This window comes from Sorex araneus, chromosome 6 (genome assembly GCF_027595985.1).
Source record: "Sorex araneus isolate mSorAra2 chromosome 6, mSorAra2.pri, whole genome shotgun sequence".
NCBI classification, from domain to species: domain Eukaryota; kingdom Metazoa; phylum Chordata; class Mammalia; order Eulipotyphla; family Soricidae; genus Sorex; species Sorex araneus.
Window position 1 is genome coordinate 39,924,390 of NC_073307.1, and position 19,433 is coordinate 39,943,822.

General features: G+C 41.6%; 1 protein-coding gene across 1 annotated transcript in view; it reads right to left on the minus strand.

Moving 5' to 3' along the window:
- Positions 1 to 2,768: 2,768 nt before the first annotated feature.
- HSD17B4 (hydroxysteroid 17-beta dehydrogenase 4) overlaps positions 2,769 to 19,433 on the minus strand; it is a 70,700-nt gene continuing 54,035 nt past the window's right edge. The window contains exons 18-24 of the mRNA XM_004609805.2: positions 17,164 to 17,233; positions 16,410 to 16,516; positions 14,553 to 14,639; positions 11,792 to 11,878; positions 10,866 to 11,004; positions 9,789 to 9,916; positions 2,769 to 3,175 (exon numbers count right to left, since the gene is read on the minus strand). Of these exons, the coding sequence (XP_004609862.2) occupies positions 3,086 to 3,175; positions 9,789 to 9,916; positions 10,866 to 11,004; positions 11,792 to 11,878; positions 14,553 to 14,639; positions 16,410 to 16,516; positions 17,164 to 17,233 (708 nt within the window). The 3' untranslated portion in view covers positions 2,769 to 3,085. The remainder of the gene's footprint in view (positions 3,176 to 9,788; positions 9,917 to 10,865; positions 11,005 to 11,791; positions 11,879 to 14,552; positions 14,640 to 16,409; positions 16,517 to 17,163; positions 17,234 to 19,433) is intronic.

Genomic DNA, 19,433 nt, shown 5'->3' on the forward strand with positions numbered 1-19,433 from the left:
GTTCTAGGGCACTTGGGTTGCTCCCAGATTCTGGCTATTGTGAACAGTGCTACAATGAATATATAGGTACAGATGTCATTTCTACTGTGCTTTTTTGTATCCTCGGATATATTCCCAGAAGTGGTATTGTGGGATCATATGGAAGCTCATGATGCCCAAAAGGAGAGAGAGAGTATAGGGAATATTGTCTGCCATGGAGGCAGGGGGAGGGAGGGAAAGGGGGGGGGGTATACCAGGGATACTGGTGGTGAGGAATGTGCACTGGTGGAGGAATAGGTGTTTGATCATTGTGTGATTGTAACCCAAACATGAAAGCTTGTAACTATCTCACAGTGATTCAATAAAAATTAAAATTAAAAAAAAGTTACTTTCTCCCCTCTCCCCTCTAAGTTGTTCTGTTCACACTGACCTCTTAGGTGCCCTGGTGCTGACCCAGAGCATGGCCAGGCTGAGTATTACCGAGTGGTCCCAGCCTCCCTGAGCACTGCCCTTCCCCCTGCTCCCCCCACCATCAAAACAAAATGTTCTCTTCAAAAAGTCACTTTCCATAATCCCAGCCTTATCTTTTTCTCCACTCCCCAGGATTCCCCAATAGCAGAGTTGTTAGGATAAACCCAGCAAACACAGGTTGCACCGAGGTTTGAACTCAGGGTGTCTTACCTGCCAGGCAGACACTATAGCCACCAAACCCTCTTCCAGGCCCCAACTTCAAACTTAAAAAGTTCGTGAATTACAGCATTTCATACTGAAACATTTGGTTTTGCTGATGTATTCACTGACCTATGCAATAATGCTGGCACAATATTAATATATTCATATTCAACTCTAGTCCTCTTAATGTAAGAAATCTTTCTTGTGGTATTACATGATATGGTTACATATAAACCAAAGCTTATATGTAAAGCTCTGTGAGATGTCACATACTGTTCTACAGTGGTGGTTAAGAAAAAGCTCAAAAGAAAAGTGATCTGGGAGTGGAAAAAAAAAAAAAGAAAAGAAAAGTGATCTGTCAGGAAGGTGTTATTGAGATTTAGAAAAATAAAATTCAGGAGAGCTCAAAGAGCCTTGGGGGCAGACATGTGTGACTTGGCTCGCAGTGTCCTTAACCTCACAGCTGAGCAGGAGCTACACAACTTAGAACTGTAGTTGGCTATGGAGAGGGCAGAGCTGAAGATGCAAAGTTACCAGCAGACAATGGCTGAAGACGAGACAACAGATAAAATCATCAAGGAAAAAATATCCACCCCAAAGGGGAAAGGGCTTGAAACCTTAATCAAAATCCTGTAATGACAAGAAGACAGAGGAAATTACAAGAGATAAGTAGAAGTCAAGAAGATTAAACTCTAAGTTCATTAAGAAATTAATATGTTTCTTATTGGAAGCTAAAAGAGAATGCTTTATTTTAATAAAGCTGAGACAAGTGTACTCAATGATATTAAATATTACAGAAAGCTTATAGAAAGCTAAAGGAGCATGAGGATTAATAAGAAGCTACTGTAACTCTGACCTTTAAGATTGGCAGAGAGGAGTCAGATAATTAAAACATTTAGTTTCTTAATATATCCAGGATATACAGTCAGCACTATGATTAACATGTGGTGGTGTTTAATTAATTTTAATATGCTCTATGTGGAAGGATACTAAGCTCTTCTAAGCTCGAATGAAATGAGTGATTATGAAAGGCCAACAATAAAAGACTGCCCTAGGTTTATTTTAATTCAATTAAAACAAAGTTAATTTCTTAACACCAAGCTAATGAGCTCGACAGAGCCGGCAAATACATCTTATCTTCCAGACCTTCCACCGCCCCTGCTCATTCATTCAATCAACGAAAGGACCTGGAAGTTCTCAACTGTGTTCCAACTATCATCCCCTTACAATTCAAGGCTCATTTTTGATCTCTAAACTCTGGTTATCTCCATCCTAATTCTCAGAAGTTCTGGGCCGACCCGGGCAGCCTTTCAGGACTGAGGACACTGTTCTTTGCTGCTGGGGAGATTCTCACTGATTTGAAGCACATTCTGGGAACTTCTCTGCGGCTCTGCCTAAGGCCTTGCCCCCTACACCGACTGGCGAGGTAGCTGAGGACAATTCTAAAGGACCATCCCAGCTTCAGCGCTCCAAAAGATCAATTGAGGCCTCATGGTAAGCGCAACATCGACTTCCCAACACACGCCCTCCACCTTACCCCACAAGTACTGATCCCCAAAGCACTCCAAAATAAATGTCCTAGCACTGATCATGCCAAAGTCTCCCCCAGGAACTCCACCTAGATCCACTGACCCCTCATCAACCCCCCATCCCCACAACACACACACACACACACACACACACACACACACAATATTCTCCCAGGGGCTCCCTGACTGAAGCTTCCTCCATCTCTGACACCCCTACTGCTGGCCCACTCACCAGAACAGCATTGTTTCCAGCAAAAGCAGGGAAAAGGCAAAGAGGAGAAGGGAAATTATTTGGAAACAGAAGAATAACTGTTTTTAATAGCAAAGTGAAATAGCAAAGTGAACTGAGTGCTTTGGGCCGGAGCAATAGTTCAGGCAGTAGAGCCTTGCAAGCAGCCAATCCAGGTTTGATCCCTGACATCCCATAGAGTCCCCTGAACACCACAAGGAGTAATTCCCGAGTGTAGAGCCAAGAGTAACCCTGAGCATCACTGGGTGTAACCCAAAAAGCCAAAAAGTGTTTTTTATGAAAATTCAAGGGGTGTATCAATGAGAAAATAACAACATGAGACACAAAAGACAACCAAGTAGCCTTCACTTATTTAATTTTCTTTTCAACCTACAACACCTTTACAAATGCTGCAGAGGTTATACTTAGATGATTGTATTTTATTTTGAAGCTATTAATCAAAGAATAGGAGGATAGTTAACAATTCCTTATAGTTCCTTGTAAAAATAATAACATGAAAAATTAGTAGAAAATAAACATCTGAACAGTTATCTGAAATCTGAATGTGAAGATCAGTTCCATATCATTTTGATCAGTTCCATGGAACCATTTGCACAGATACGGGGGAACTGAGCGTTCGATTTTTCTTGTTTCTGTTCCTAACGCAGGGTGTCCTTCAGAGCTTGGCGTAGTCTTTAAGAATCATCTGAAGCTTCTGGCTCAGCATGATGTTCCCTTTGGCTTTCAGTCTGCCACTGAAGAAAGCCTGCGAAGGAGAGAGCGTGCCAGCCTTGAGCACATTACAGTGTATTGCTCCTTTAAATAAACGACCCTTGTTCCCACCGAACACAACTGATAACCCTAGAGAAGAGAGACAATTTTTTTCTTCAGCAAGGATAGTTTAATGCTTACAGATGGCACTCATATTTTCAGGTACAAAAAGAAAATAGACTCACTAGATATTTAAACACACACACACACACACACACACACACACACACACACACACACACACAGAATGAATGATGAGGGCTAACAGAGGTCAAAGTTCTGCATCAACCTGGCTCTAGTCTCTTTCCACAGACCCTGCGAGTTGTGACCCTACAATCAAAGGCCTACTGTGGACCAAACAATCACAATCCTGAATTCCACATGCGTTGGCGGGGTGGGAGGTCTCCTCCACGGTGTTCAAGGGCCTGGAGCCACTCCCAGTCATGCTCATCCTACAGTATCGGCCTGAGAGTTCAATGGTCAGTCCTGGTGGTGTGGTACAGCTTGAGCTATGGTGGTGCTGAGGGCCACCAGGGATATCCTGGCAGTGCTCAAAGGAGCCAAATGGTGCTGAGGATTGAACCTGGGGCCTCAAGTAGGCCTGGCATGAGTTCTAGCTATCTCCTAGATAATTTTGAAAAGCATATTAAAAATCTTGTATCAGATTTGCAAAAAACAAAAACAAAATAAAAAAATCAATTTGTCAGAACTTCTGCAATGATTTTATTTTTCTTTTTGGGTCACACCCAGCGATGCTCAGGGGTCACTCCTGGCTCTGCACTCAGGAATTACCCCTGGTCGTGCTCAGTGGACCATATGGGATGCTGGGAATCAAACCCGGGTCGGCCGCGTGCAAGGCAAACGCCCTACCCACTGTGCTATCACTCCAGCCCCATAGAAATTCTGCAATGATTACTTGGTGAAATAAGTTATTTCTGTGTTTTAGTTGCATAGTAGAAACTGACAAGTTAGTCTAGCTGAATAGACACCTATAAAAATCACTGTCACTGTCACTGTCATATTAAAAATCTAATGACATGGCTGGAGAGAGAATACAGTAGGAAAGGTGCTTGCCTTGTGCATGCATATGGCCAGCCCGAGTTCAATCCCCTGATCTGTATAAGAGTGAGCCCTGAACCCAGAGCCGGGGTAAACCCTAAGCACCTCCAGGTATGGTCCGAAAACAAAACAAAAATCTGATGACAGAAAAAGACTGTAACTAAGTGGTGAGCAGATCCTAGGCAGTAGCACCAGAATGTCTGAGTGTTTTAAAAGCTAGGCTCTGTGGCCATACTAGCAAGGCAAAACACTTATCCTCTGATCCTCCTCATCCACAGAGGGTGTAACATCAGCCATCGACCACTCTTGTGCGTTAGTTAAGTTAAAGGAAAAGGTGCCAACCATTTAGGGTCTGACCTGTTCTAAGAGCATTTGAAGCTCATTACCAAGACAAACGCTGCAAAACTGCTCCAAGTCTGTCTCTGTGTATGACTGAAATCCAATCATGAACAGCTTTGTTAGGGCCTATCTCACAGTGATTTGATCACTGTAACACTGTCAGCCCATTGATCATCGATTTGCTCGAGTGGGCCCAGTAACATCTCCACTCATCCTAGCCCTGAGATTTTAGCAGCCTCTCTTTACTCGTCCTTCCCAACGGTGCTGCATTAGAGGCTCTTCAGGGTCAGGGGAATGAGACCCATCATTGTTACTGTATTTGGCATACAAATACGCCACGGGGAGCTTGTCAGGCTCTCCCTCGTGTGGGCAATAAACTCTAGGTAACTTGCCAGGTTATCTAACAGGAAGAACTAGGCTATCAAATGTAGCATGGCCACATCGTGGCTGCGTGCTTCCGGGAGCTTGGCTTTATAGTCTCTGGATGTTGGCTGTTGATGGGATTACACGGGGGCGCTGGGGGCAGTAACTGGTGGCACCAATTAGATTATGAAAGATCCTTTCTGAGGTCACATCTTTCCCCATCAAAATCCTACGCATTCCAGATCCACTTCCACTGCCAGTATGGTAGTGTGATACTCTACAGACCAACCTCTGCTGACCATAAATATAAATAGGAATGGGAGGCTGAGGGATTAAAGAAAAAAAAAATAGCTTCAAACAGCAATTCAATAAAAAAGCTTTAAAATTTTTTTTTCTTTTTAAAGGCTCTGTACCAACCTAACACTCATGCAAGTTGTTGCATTCTCTCTCAAATTCCCAAAGAAGAAAATCCAGAGCACAAATCACAATACTCACAACTGGCTCTGTTACTGAGAAAATATTATAGGGAGCATAAGGCCAAAAATAATCCCTGCAAACAACTCCCTCAAAAAAGCTGGGGTGGCCTTACTAGTCTCCGACAACATAGATTTCAGGTTGAAAAAGATTAGAAGGGACAACTAAAGGCATTTTTTATTTATCAAGGGATATGTAAAGCAGGAAGAAACGGGATGGGAGCAGAGATCTGTGGACAGAGTTCTCCCACTCTGTGGCTGTGAGCAAATGTGGCTGCACGTCATCCTCTGGGCGGTAGGCGGGAGATTAGCTCCATCTGCACCCCAGGAGCTTGGCAGGTGGTTCTCAGGGCCCTTTCTGGCTGCTGCTGGCATTTGTGTGAGTGCAGGGAGGGTGGTCACACTTTTAGCCTTCCGCTTTCTTGGCACGGGAACCAGGTTCCACAAGGTCCCCCTTACTCCCGCTGGGGTAAATGGGCTAGCTGAATTTTGCTCTTATATCTACAGTTTATTTGCCTGTGAGATAAAGCTGCTGCCAGTCAGAGCAGACAGGCCACAGCTGCGAGCCTGGTTCTTGGTGGCTCTCTGTGCCAGTTCCTCTGGCCATGCTGCAGAACTTCACTGTACTCTTGTCTCAGTTGGGCCGAGACGCACTTCCTGTTGGTTGCTGTGCTTCTCAAGCAAGCTGGCATTTGTTGGGCTGCTTTTAAAACGTGTGTTCTTCAACATCCAAAAGGAGAGAGAGAGCAAAAGGGAATGCCCTGCCACAGAGGCGGGTGGGGTGGGGGAAGGACGGGGTGGGGGTGGTGGGAGAGATGCTGGGACCACTGGTGGTGGAGAATGGACACTGATGGAGGGATGGGCACTCAACCATTGTATGACTGAAACGCAAGCACGAAAGTTTGTAAGTCTGTAACTGTACCTCATGGTGATTCACTAATAAATTTTTTTTAAATAAATAAATAAATAATGCGTGCTCTTAAAGAACAAGAACAACCATGCTGGCGCAGATGTGGGGAGAAAGGAACTCTCTTTCATTGTTGGTGGGAATGCCAACTAGTTTAGTCTTTCTGGAAAACAGTATGAGCATTTCTTAAAAAAACAGATATTGAGCTTCCATATGACCCAGCAATACCACTTCTGGGGATATATCCCACGGGTACAAAAAGCACATTAGAAATGACATCTGCACCTGTATGTTCATTGTAGCATAGTTCACAATAGCCAGAATCTGGAAACAATCCGAATGCAGGAGAACAGACAACTAGTGACAAAAATCTCTCTCAATATCAATGGTCTAAATGCACCAATTAAGAGATACTGAGTGGCAAAATGGACTCAGAAACTGAACCCAACATTCTGCTGCCTACAAGAAACACATCTGAACAGTCAGAGCAAATACAGACTCAAAGTCAAAGGATGGAAAACAAAAGTAGAGAGAATAGGAAAGAAACTGTCTGCCACAGAGACAGGAGAGGGATGGGAGGGGGTGGAGGCATACTGGGGACACTGGTGGTAGAAATGTGCACTGGTGGAGGGATGGGTGTTTGATCAAATGACTGAAACTCAAACATGAAAGCTTTATAACTGTATCTCACAGTGATTCAGTAACAGAAAGAGACAGACAGACAGACGTGTTCTTGCAATTCAGAGGAACATCATAGGACCTCATGGAACCTGGTTCCCGTGTCAGAAAAGCGGAAGGCTGAAAGTGTGACCACCCTCCCTGCACTCACACAAATGACGCAGCAGCCGGAAAGGGCCCTGAGAACCACCTGCCAAGCTCCTGGGGTGCAGATGGAGCTAATCTCCCGCCTACCGCCCAGAGGATGGCGTGCAGCCACATTTGCTCACAGCCACAGAGTGGGAGAGCTCTGTCCACAGATCTCTGCTCCCATCCCGTTTCTGAGGGCAGACTCTGAGAATGACGAGACCGTGATATTTCTTCAAAAGGCTCCTGTCCGATTCCCGAGTGACTCCCCATCACACACAGAGTCTCACCTCCCTGAAGCTCTCCCCAGAGCCCGCGGCCACGGGCCCTCGTCCACCTCTCCCGCCTCTCCGCCTCGCCCCTCTCAGTTCCAGGCTCCGTCAGCAAGCAGCCACCGCTGGCACTCGGTTCGAGTTCACAAGCCTTTCTGAAGGATGCTTTATCCCCCTTCTTTGAACACTCCTAACAAAACCAGCTGGCGGGCCTCAAGTTGGAGTCTTGTCAGCAGTTTTACTGAAACACAGCCATACCCACCCAAGAGCTCGTGGTTCCTTGATGGCAACTTGAACCCTGCAGGGCAGAGACAGCGTCTCCTTTGTGTGCTTTGAACCCACGTGAGAACAGGTTCTCCTGAGGGGGAAACTGACTGAGGGCGCACTTGGTACCTGGCAGGGACTACGGCAGCTCTTGGCATGCATGGCTGGGTTTGGTTATCCCAACAGTAGCTGGGGTTGTTGTAATTACTATTTTCATGTAAGCAATGAGTGTGTGGCTGAGCAATATCGAATGCCAGAGATGATACATTTAAGCACTCTGCAACTTCTGATTCTTTATATCCAGGAAAACTGTTTGTTTTCTCATGTACTCAGTTTGTTCTGTGTGCGGGTCCTTGTGATTATGAATGAATTTTGTTTCCTTCTGTTTTGGGGACATACCAGGTGAAGTTCAGGGGGTGCTCCTGGCTGTACCCTCCTGCAGTGCCTAGAGAGCCTGTCGAAGCTGGGCCTCCTACACGCAAACAGCACGTGCTCTCCAGCCCCCTGAGCTGTCTTTCTGACCCCTAAAGGAAATTTTTTGGAAACTATTTTCAAATAATTACTGTGCACTGAACTATTTGTTCAAAGTCCTTCATTCTAAGCATTATTCAGCGGATTCTTTTGGAATTTCTAACCCCATAATTATGACTTTAAAAACAACTACTTTCCTCCATTGTAACTAGTATGAAATACTTTTATTTCATATTTTTTAACGACCCAAAGTTTCAGAGCAATCTTAAGTAATAATGGTCAAAGAGGTCAAATCATATCTGACGCATGAGTTCCCACTGAAATCACTCTGCATGTTTCATATCAGGTAAGACACTGGTTGGTGGGACCTTTCCTCATAATTTTAATAGTAATTAAGACAACTTTCTTATCCTATGTACCAAAATACAATGACTAACTTAATGAAATATCTAAGAACACATGACTTCCCCTTTAATAACATATGAAGAGATCTAGATATGGGTTTTATATTGTTCTATTGTATGCTGAAGAATTTCACCCAAAGTTCAGTGTCAAATACTGCCGATGAAACTCCATTTTATAAAAATGAACTTAAAAAAAAAACAAACACATCTAAATGTCTAAATGTATTAAATGTAGCTGGGAATGCAGCTCAATTACAGACCACATGTCTCTCATATATATGGCCCTGGTTTTGAGCCCTAGGACCATGAGAAAATAATATTTATTCACACACACATATACATGATCCACCAACCCAAATTCAATTAACATTAGAGGTTATAAATTGCATGGATCTGTTACATGTAAATTTCTTAAGATAAATATACAGTTGATCATGGACTCTCATGTCATCAAATTCCTGTAACTGGGGCCCAGAGTGGCAGCTCCGAGGGCTGGAGCACAGGCTTAGCACACCGGAGCCCCAGAACCGATCCTCAACCACATGATCCTGCCAGCAAGAGGGTAGGGACCAACAACCCCAGGCAGGGACAAGCCAGCCCTCTGCCCTCTGCCCTATGCCCCCAGTGGAAACAGCAGGTGGGACCCAAATAAAATAACAGAAAAATTACTACAGGTATATTCTCTTTAATATTTTAATAATATTTCCTTTAATATTATATTACTTGTTGTTACTGTTTTTGGCATATCGAATACGCCACGGGTAGCTTGCCAGAGTAACAAGTCTCACAGTGGAGACGTTACTGGTGCCCACTCGAGCAAATCAATGAGCAATGGGATGACAGTGACAGTGATTATATTACTAATATTAATAATCATCACAGTATGAATAATACAAATATCAGCTATTAAGTATTCGTGATTATTAGCAAGAAAGTAACTTCTAAATAATATTTCCATTTCTCTAGCTTTCTTTGTGGTAAAGAACACCAATACACATAAAAAAAGGAAAAGCATGTTGGCTAACCGCTGCTGTCACCAGCAAGGGTTCTAACCAACAGGCAAGTCTTGGTTTAATTTTTCAGAGGAGTGAAAATTTATACTGCTATCTCAATTGTGCAGTGGTTCAACAATGTCTTCCTCAGAGTTCTAAGGAATGTCTTATAAATAAGAATGTGGGAGGTTTGCTCAGAGACTTCAACTGTCAAAGAGAAAGCAATAATGATGAGTAAGTGACTATTTTTGGAACATTACCTTCTGGGGGTCCAGCCTGCCCTGGACGACCTCCATGAAATCTTCATCTGAAAGTATGAACGTGGTATCAGCGGAGCCTTTTGCAGGGCCTTGATACACTTTTCCAGGACCATTTTTAAGGTCAATAGCTGGAGGGGGAAAAGGGGGAAATAACTCAAAAAGAATCCTTTATTCTTCACAATAGGAAAGTAAATAAACCAACAGAAAATGCAGACATCCAAAACAGGAATTATTCTACGTTACATATTTAATCTGTCATTTATAAAACGTTTTTAAGTCCTTCTCTCCGAGATGCCTTTGTTCGTTTTTTGACATACAGATTTCTGAACCCAGGAGCTTAAAAAAGTAACACAAATGATCTCCTGCTGCCCTGCATCTAAATCTCTTTCTCTGTGATGCCATTTTTCATATAAAAAAAAAAAAAAGACTACTCAAAAAGTTGAGCCCCTGAGCCATATGGCCGTCCAGCACAAAGCCAGGAGGGGCCCATGAATACTGCCAGGTGTGGCCCCCATGGACCAATCCAAATTATACAGTTCTGAGATGAGGAAGACAATTTTAAAATTATCAAAATACTTAAAAATACTTCTGAGAGACCAAAGGGATAGTACAGTGGGTAAAGCACTTGTCTTGCACACAACTGACTCAGGTTAGATCCCCAGCACCCCTTATGGTCACCTGAGCCTCTGGGATAGACACCTAAGTTTGGAGCTGCACATAAACCATGAGCACTGCCAGGTGGGGGTGCAAAAAAAAAAAAACAAATAAAAATACTTCGGGAGTATACTTTTAAGTTTCTGAGAAGTTTCAATATTAACGCAGCTTACCACTAAAAAGGGATGTTCGACAACACAACATTCAGATACTACAATGAAGTCTTTCAAATACCTACTTTATATTGAATTCATACCTTATTATCTCTAAAACTTCCACATGTCTTTGGGTGCTCTGAAACCATGTCCCAAGAAAAACAACGTATCCAAGAAGGTCGGATTTACCTCCCTTCTAAGAGACAGACTTTCATCAGGACAAAGAAACTTTCTTCCCTCCGGTTAAAAATGCCGGGCTGGGACTTACTCCACTTAGCCGCTGTGTTTCCTCCTTTGGTGATGTGCCATTCAAACACAGCGTTCACTTTCTTCGCCACATCACGCCCCACGTCCTTGAGGCGGCGACTTATTTCCTCAAATACAAGGGTGCTCTGAAGCTTGCCACCCTAGTGAAAAGAAAACAAGTGAGGGTGAAATTATTACAGATTATATGCACAAGAGAGAAGAAATGTAAAAACCTGATCATGAATAGGGGAAACTTTTTTTCTCAACTTCTTTCATATTCCCCTTATATATATTCATCAAGCAAAACCCCAGTCTTCCTAACAAGATTTTACTCTCAGAAATTAGAAAAAGATGTTTGAAACTAGGAACTGGACAACATATGTCCCAACTTCAGTAAAAGATACAGGACACAATGATTTGTAAAATGGACTAAACTGTGTGAGCTTAAATTTCTAGCTCTAAAACTTAGTAAGTTTTTTCATTTTAATTTTTGTAAAGAATGTGTCCTATTTTTACATTTGCATGTAACCTTTTCACAAATCATCAAACACACAGGACGTTTAAATTTTTAATATATTCCCCTCCAAAATATATTAGGTTAAGATTTCTTATTAAACAAATTCAATTACTCTAAACCTGTAATTTTTTTTTTCTCTTAAAATATGGCCTAAACCACCTGGCTAGTTCAGCCAATGAACATGAGACTATTAAAATATGGCCTAAAATCTGCCCCAATCTTCTCCCCCGCCAAAAAAAAAACCTTTAAAAAAATTCAAACACCAAAATATTCTTTTTACTCCAAGCAGTTTTGAATCATCCTTCTCTAATTCAAGAATAAAAATCTCTCAGAATTAAAATTTTTCTAAAGTATTCTAAACATTCTTAAAGCAATTTGGCCTGAAATTCAGACATTAGAAAAGGACTTGAACACAGTTTATAAAAACCCACCTCAGAGGGAGCTTGGGCTACCGTGCCAGGTGTTGACACAAGATCCACATATGCATTGGCTATGACGATCTCTCCCGTTTCCTGACTCTAAAGAGGGGATAAAAACAGATCACATTGATGATTCCATGAAAACATGGCTTCTCTGTGAAATAGTATAGAGTCATCTGAAAGAAATGCATAATTTTCCTTCAAGAGAAAAACAAAATAACCCAAATTAGAGAGCTTGTAAATTATCAAGGTAGGTAAATAGGAAGGCTTACTAATTTAATTGTTATTACCTTAACCCTGACTAATCAACCATATTAGAATCAACCATCACCATTAAGTTTAAATACCTATGGGAGCTAAAGAGATAGTACAGCGGGTGGGGCACCTGCGTTATAAGCACCTGACTCAGTTTAAACCAGTGGCACGACACAGTCCTTGAGCCCAGCCAAGAGAGATCTCTGAGCACAGAGCCAGGAGTAAGCCCTCAACACTGCTAAGTATGGCCAAAAAAAAGAAAAGAAAAAGAAAAGGAAAGAAAAAAGACAAACCTATGAACCAGGCAGGCTCTAAGTAGTGTGAGTAAAGCCCGGGCCTTGGTATTTAGAGGATTTTGTAAGAAAGTAAGCGTATCTAATAAAGGGGGAAGCATGGGTGTGACTGTAAATAGCTAGAAGTATGGGACAGTAAGTCACATAGGTACTCAAAATGCATTTACTCTATTAATATAAAATACACCGGGCAGGGCTGGAGAGGCAGTACAGCGGGGAAGGTAGCTAGCCTTGTACCACGCAGATGGAAGCTCAATCCCAGACACCCCATAGGATCCCCTAGCCCCGCCAGGCACAGCCCCTGAGCACAGAGCTAGGAGTCAGCCTTGACGACAACTGGGAGTAGCCCCAATCAAACATCAAACCAAAGCAAAAAAGAAAAAAGTATACAACTGGCTAAGAATAGTCCATTTTAAAGCAACGATTCCAGTTTTATTTCAAACAGCAAATATATGGAGATCAAACTCAAGCTTAAATAGCCTTTTTTCAAAATAATCATTAAATATAATTTCTAATGTTTCACCTGAAGCTATTCCAAAGGCTATGCTTTCATAAAAGCTAGACACTGCTACAAATGTGTAGGACTGTTTAAAAATTAAGGCAGCATTTATTAAAACGAAGTTTAAACATTCACAAAGTGAATACATACATAATACTTGAGGGAAAAAGAATCTCTCAAACAATTCATTTCATTCTAAATTATATACAGTAAAAAGCAAGGAAAAGAGAAAAATTTAAGAACAAAATACACTTTAGTAAATTAATTTCTTTTATCAAGCCAAGCATATCTTAAAATAGTAGTTTAAAGGAAGAGAGGAAGGGAAATATACAAATAAATTTCTTTCTTTTTTTCTATACATACACACACATACTATATGTAAAAGAAAAGAGTACTTCTAGTCACTATGGGAGAACTTTAAATATACTGAAAAGATAAAGAATTATATAGAATTTAGCACAGTGACAAGAATTTTATTATAGTCAAATTACCTCTCCACCCTTTAAGTTTAGATCCTAGAAACTCCCTGCACTATTCTGTCAATAGAATTGGTGGGGGGTGCATGAAGGTGGGGACAGAGGGTAGGGCTGTAATTTAGTCATAGAATTTAACACTTTTAGAGTTCATCTTCTTATTCAAAACCCAAAACTTACGTGAAATCATAAAATCAGAGGGCTGCAGAACACAGGTACACCGTTAATGGAAGCTGCTATTATTGACAGTGGTTCTTAGACTGTTCGGTACAAACCATCTGTCATACAACAACCAGGTTAGGAAGTGTCAGCCTGTTCAACTGTGCTAACAAAATGATCTTTAGGAAGCTTACTAATAAAGGCGCATCGGATGATGGCATTTTGTTAGGATTTTTGAAGCACAGTTAAAGCTCCCACCACACCCCATTACTAAACTCTATAGGAGATTCACTCTTATTTGTCCTGGACTTCCCACAAATTAGGCCTCTCTATAGGAGATTCACTCTTATTTGTCCTGGACTTCCCACAAATTAGGCCTCAACCCTGGGACACAACATGTTAATTTTCAGATTTTTTTATGATCAAGACTCACAGTCTTTCTGTCGGGTAGAAAAGATAACCATAAGGGATTGGCAGACATTAACTAGCGTAGCCTGGAATTCAGCAGAGTTATTTCAGAACAACACTATTAAATATCTATTTTTAAAAATTGAATCACAGCGAGATACACAGTTACAAAGTTGTTAATGACTGGATTCCAATCATACTATGTCCTAACACCCATCCCTTCCCACCACCAATGTCCTCATTCTCCCTCCTGGTCCCCTGCCCATCTGACTCTATGACAGGCGCTTTTCTTCTCTACCTAACCACTGCTGTTCTAATTCTCTTTGAAGCCATTCCTCACAAATGAACTAAATGCTTATCCTATTTAAATCTTAGAGTCATGTATTTAATTTTTTGAAGATTGTATTTTGACAAATTTGACTATTGATTGAGCCCCTCCCCCCAATAAATATCTAATTGTTTGAATTTTCCAAATAGCTAATATCAATTTGGTTCAGAAAAAAAATATTTTAAAAACACAGAGGTCTCTTATTTTCCAGTACAGGTGAGTACTGACTGAAATAATGAAACCGTCTAACTTCTGTCTCCAAGGCTGAGTACTAACCACTAACAGCTAGGTGGAACAGAAGCAGAGAATATATATAGGGAAGCAGGTGGCAAAACAGCTACAGTTCCATTATGCATACCTTGGTTTGAAAATGAATTCTATTTCCTTCCTTCCACATCTCAGTTTGTAGAGTTTGTCCTGGATATACTGGTTTTGCAAAACGAACCTTTGTGAAAGAAAAAGAATATTAGGTTTGAAAATTTTTTAAATGAAACTTCTCTACTTGAAGGAGAAAGAAGATTGGATGGGAAATTAGAGAGCATAAAAAAGAAAACAGCGATTTATACTGAAATTATTAAAAATAATAATCATATAATAAAATCAGTAGAGAAAGGACATAGCAAAAGTTTATTCTTTGCTCTTTCAAAGTTGGAGTCAATATATAGTGTTTAATGCTGACCAATCAAAAAACAAAAGCATAATTATCTCAAGTGGAGTTATACAAGTGATCACTGAGACTTAAGCAGCATAATAAATGGCTCGCAGGACTGGAAAGCAAATCTGGAATACAGGAAGCCTGTATCGGTGCCCAGAACCCCTAGCACCAGCCCTTCTAATTCTGCTGGTCCCCAGCACTACTGGGCAGGCCCCCAAAACTGAACAAAACATAGTGGCACTGAGTAAATCTCATTAATGAAATCTGCAGTACATAAAAATGAGAAAATAATGCTATGTTTTAATTGCAAAGCGATCTACACTGCTTTCAAGTTTTCTGTGTAAATATTACTGGGTACTAATAAAGAGTCTTACTAAAAAGAAAAGCCTAAGAATAAAGTGTTATCAAGGGAAAGACAAAAGAAATATATTTTCACTGTTTGCACAGAACATTATTCACTAAAGCCAGTGGAGCTATTTGACACTGTCTTAAACTTTTTTTTAGTGTACATAATTTATACTTCAACAACACCACACACATATATATCTTTGGCATTCTTAATGGGCACAAGCTTAAAATCAATTCAGAAATACAGAAAATTCAGTAAGTGACTATCAAGTTGATATAGGTATGTTTATTAGAATTCAAATATGGCCACTACAGATTTTTTTATTAAATTGAAGCAAATCACAAAAAAAGAAATTATTAGCATAAATCTCAAGGAAATTTCATTTCGATTTATCTTTAAGGGCCACTATACATTTTTTATTAAATTGAAGCAAATCACAAAAAACAACACTAATATAAAATTTTCTCAAGAAAATTTCATTTTGATTTGTCTTTTAGGGTTTTTTTTTGTGGGGAGAGGTCGGGGCGAGCTGGTACTTGAACCCAGGATATCATCGATATGAATCATAGATTTTTTTTTCCCCCAGAGTACATTTTTTTTACAGTTACAAAGCTCTCATATTTGAGTTTTAGTCATACAATTATTGAACACCCATCTCTCCACCAGTGCACAATTTCTGCCACCAATGTCCCCGGTGTCCCCCCACCCCAACCCACCCCTCCCCCTGCCTCTATGGCAGACTATTTCCCCCATACTCTCTCTCTCTACTTTTGGGCATTATGGTTTGCAATACAGATACTGAAAGGCTATCATGTTTGGTCCTTTTTCTACTTTCAGCCACAACTCCCAAACCAAACGATCACCTCCAACCATCAACGACTTAGTGATCCCTTCTCTATCCCAGCTGCCTTCTCCCCCAGCTCATGAGGCAGAAGCACAGACTGTGAGCTCATCTCTGGCCCCTGCTCTCTAGTGGTGCTCAAGTAAAAAGTCAGGGGTTACTCCTGGCTCTGCATTCAGGGGTAACTCCTGGCAGTGCACTCAGGACCATATGGGATGCCTGAGATTGAACCTGGATCTGCCGTGTGCCAGCAAGCACCCTACCCGATGTACTACTGCTCAGGCCCCATGTACCTTTTTCAATGCAATCACTAAAATCACTTTACTCTCTAAAACTAAAACAGTGCCACCGTGCCATACTACACACATACCTTAATAGCCTTGAATCTTGTCACATCATTATCTGCAAACTGCTGCAGAACATGCCTAGCAGAAAACCCAAATGTGCATAATCCATGTAAGATGGGTTGTTTAAAACCTAGACAGAAAATGTAGTTAGAGGTATTTTCATGTTTAAAAACCACAAGTAGTCAAATCAGGGCTCAAAAATAATGTCTCCATGGTTTTCCTTGATATGAATTCTATTTTAAGGAGTAGAGAGAATATTTTACAAATAATACTTCCTGAAATAAGTATGAAACCTGGGGAAATGGGGTGGGGGCTGGGGGGAACAGAGGGGATGTGAGTGACAACACAAAGAATTCTTTTCTAATGTTTAACCACTACATAAAGAACTATCTAACTCAGTTAACCGTCTGGCTTTGGCTGTAAACAAAGTCATTCTTGGTGATTTCAGTCTCCGTGTGGAGATGCTCCTTCTCTAACCCTTCTCTTTCTTGCCCTCTCCTCCAATACCCTGATCTCCACACGAACCGACATCCCCCCCCCCACTCCACGGCTCCTGTCCTTGGCCTTAGACTAGCAGGACTTCCACCATACACTGAACTTCAACATTTTCTGAACACCACATTCCTCTCTTCCCTTGTTACTTCTGTAAGTGCAATTAGGAAGGGCTACTTTTCAAACATTATTCAAACTGCCATTATAAGTAGCAATGCTTTTACAGTACATTATTTAGGTAACTGAGCTAATAATTTCCATTGGTATAGATTACCAGCCACTCACCTGCTATGCCAGCAAACATAGGGTCAATGTGTAAGGGATTCCAGTCTCCGCTGAGGCGGTACAAGGCAGCCTGTGGGGAGAGAGAGTCATAAAGAATAACTACCACTCAGTGCTTTCTTGGAATCCTTTACATAAAACACAAAGAAAATGTAGTATGCGTACAAACTTACTTGCACATGAGAGTTTGCATTTAATTGTACCTAACTGAAGCTCTGATGAAAAAATAACTCTTTCTAACCCGAAAGAAAAACCATAAATCCAGTGCTTTTGTAACAGCTGCCACTGAGTACGGGGGAAAGGGAATGCCAAAGAAGAGAAGGGGCGCTGGAGGCAGGGCTGGATGGAGAAGTACTGCCACTGCCGCAGAAATTAACATCTGCAGATATATAGCAAGGACCTGGAATCTAAAAATTTAAACACACACACACACACACACACACACGAGAATATAAATGACGCATAAACGAAAAAGAAATGAGAGGATGATGAAGCTCAGGAAAGAACTACAGGGCCCTGCATATGCTAATCCCCCAGATGCTATTAAACCACTTTGCCCTCTGCTCATCCACCTAAGGCTGTCTCCAAGAAACCAGTGGGCTAGGCTATTTACCCCAGTGCCCCAGCAATATATTTAATTGCAAATACAAGAATAAAAACAGAGAGAGGAGAAAGAATATATAAATGTTAACTATCCTCCAGAATGTATTTAATGTCTCCCTCAAAATGGGAGCAATAAAGGAAAAGGGAACAAGAAAATAAAATGGGCTCTATATCAGACAGGAAACAAGTAGGACGCAAAGGACAGCAATAAAAACTGAAGTGCTGGAGAGTGATGAGCTGAGGTGGGAGCAATGAGACTGTCACGGGTACGGGACTTCCCCATGTACCAGGTCAAAGCACATGTTGAAGACCAGAGTTCCATAAACCTGTGCAACTGGAGACACACAGCGAACACTTGCAGGAACCTAAAGAGAGGTCCGCCTGAGACACCTCTGTGGAAAGGCACTGGGAGACGGGACACCCCAAGAGAAAAAGAGTCCCACTCAGAGGAGAGGCGTAAAGCCCATAGCGTTGGGACAGCAGCTGGACCCTGGATCTGCATGTCCAGTCCTCACTGGAAATGACAGAAAGGGCAATTCTCAGCTGCTGGAGCAGAAGGCCCACTCAGGCAACCCACAGAACTAGGGTTTTAATTAAAGTGCCATACACATGACACTATAATTAAAATTTACATTATAATCTACAGACTGGAGCGATAGCACAAGGGGTAGGGCATTTGCCTTGCACGAGGCCGACCCGGGTTTGATTCCTCCATCCCTCTCAAGACAGCATGGCCAGCTACCGGGAGTATTCCGCCTGCACCACAGAGCCTGGCAAGCTACCCATGGCGTATTCGATATGCCAAAAACAGCAACAACAATTCTCACAATGGAGACGTAACTGATGCCCGCTCGAGCAAATTGATGAACGACAGAAAGACAGAGCTACAGTGCTAATGTACAGTCTTAAGTAAATGCCAAGAGTTTCTTTAATAACATGATAGCTACAATCCTGTTAGAAAGGGCAGTATAAGCTATGTACTGCAGAAAACTGCAAGGAACTTGTTTTTGCTCTTCCCAAATGCAGAACCTGACATCTAATGTCTGTTTATTCTTTGATATTTCCAGATTGCTGGAAATAAATTCTCTGTTATTGATTATGAAAAAGAGTTAACTATACTTGAACTGTCATACACTGAAGTATATACATGAAAGAAAAGGAAATTCTAAGTAAATAAGCATCTCAGACGTAACACTGAGAGAGACTAAAAAACATGGCCACCAATTTTCCTCCTAGAAAAATTACTTCAATTTCAATTCTTAGGGCAAAGTGTCTACTAGAGTGACACATTTCCTCCCCAATTTTGACTCCTCTTTAAAATGCTGGCATAGAGGCACAGACACCCAACACCAGTGGCTCACACTTGAACATGGCTGACTTACCACAAACTGCCGTGCCCATCCACAATCATCTGCTCCTACCGCCCAAAGTGAAAGCTCTAGCTCTTCCTCCTGGCACACACATCCTGATCTCTCGCCCCACGGGCATTCGTTCCTTTTTAGCCCCTTCATCAGTTACGTCCTATCAATCCTGGTGAGCATGCCCTCAGTGAACATCTGCAACACAGAATCTACAATTCAAGGCCTTTATTGAATCAACCATTGCTTGGAGTAGGTGCCCTAATTATTCAAACTGCTGCTCCTTGAGGATCCAACTGTTCAGTCTTTGAT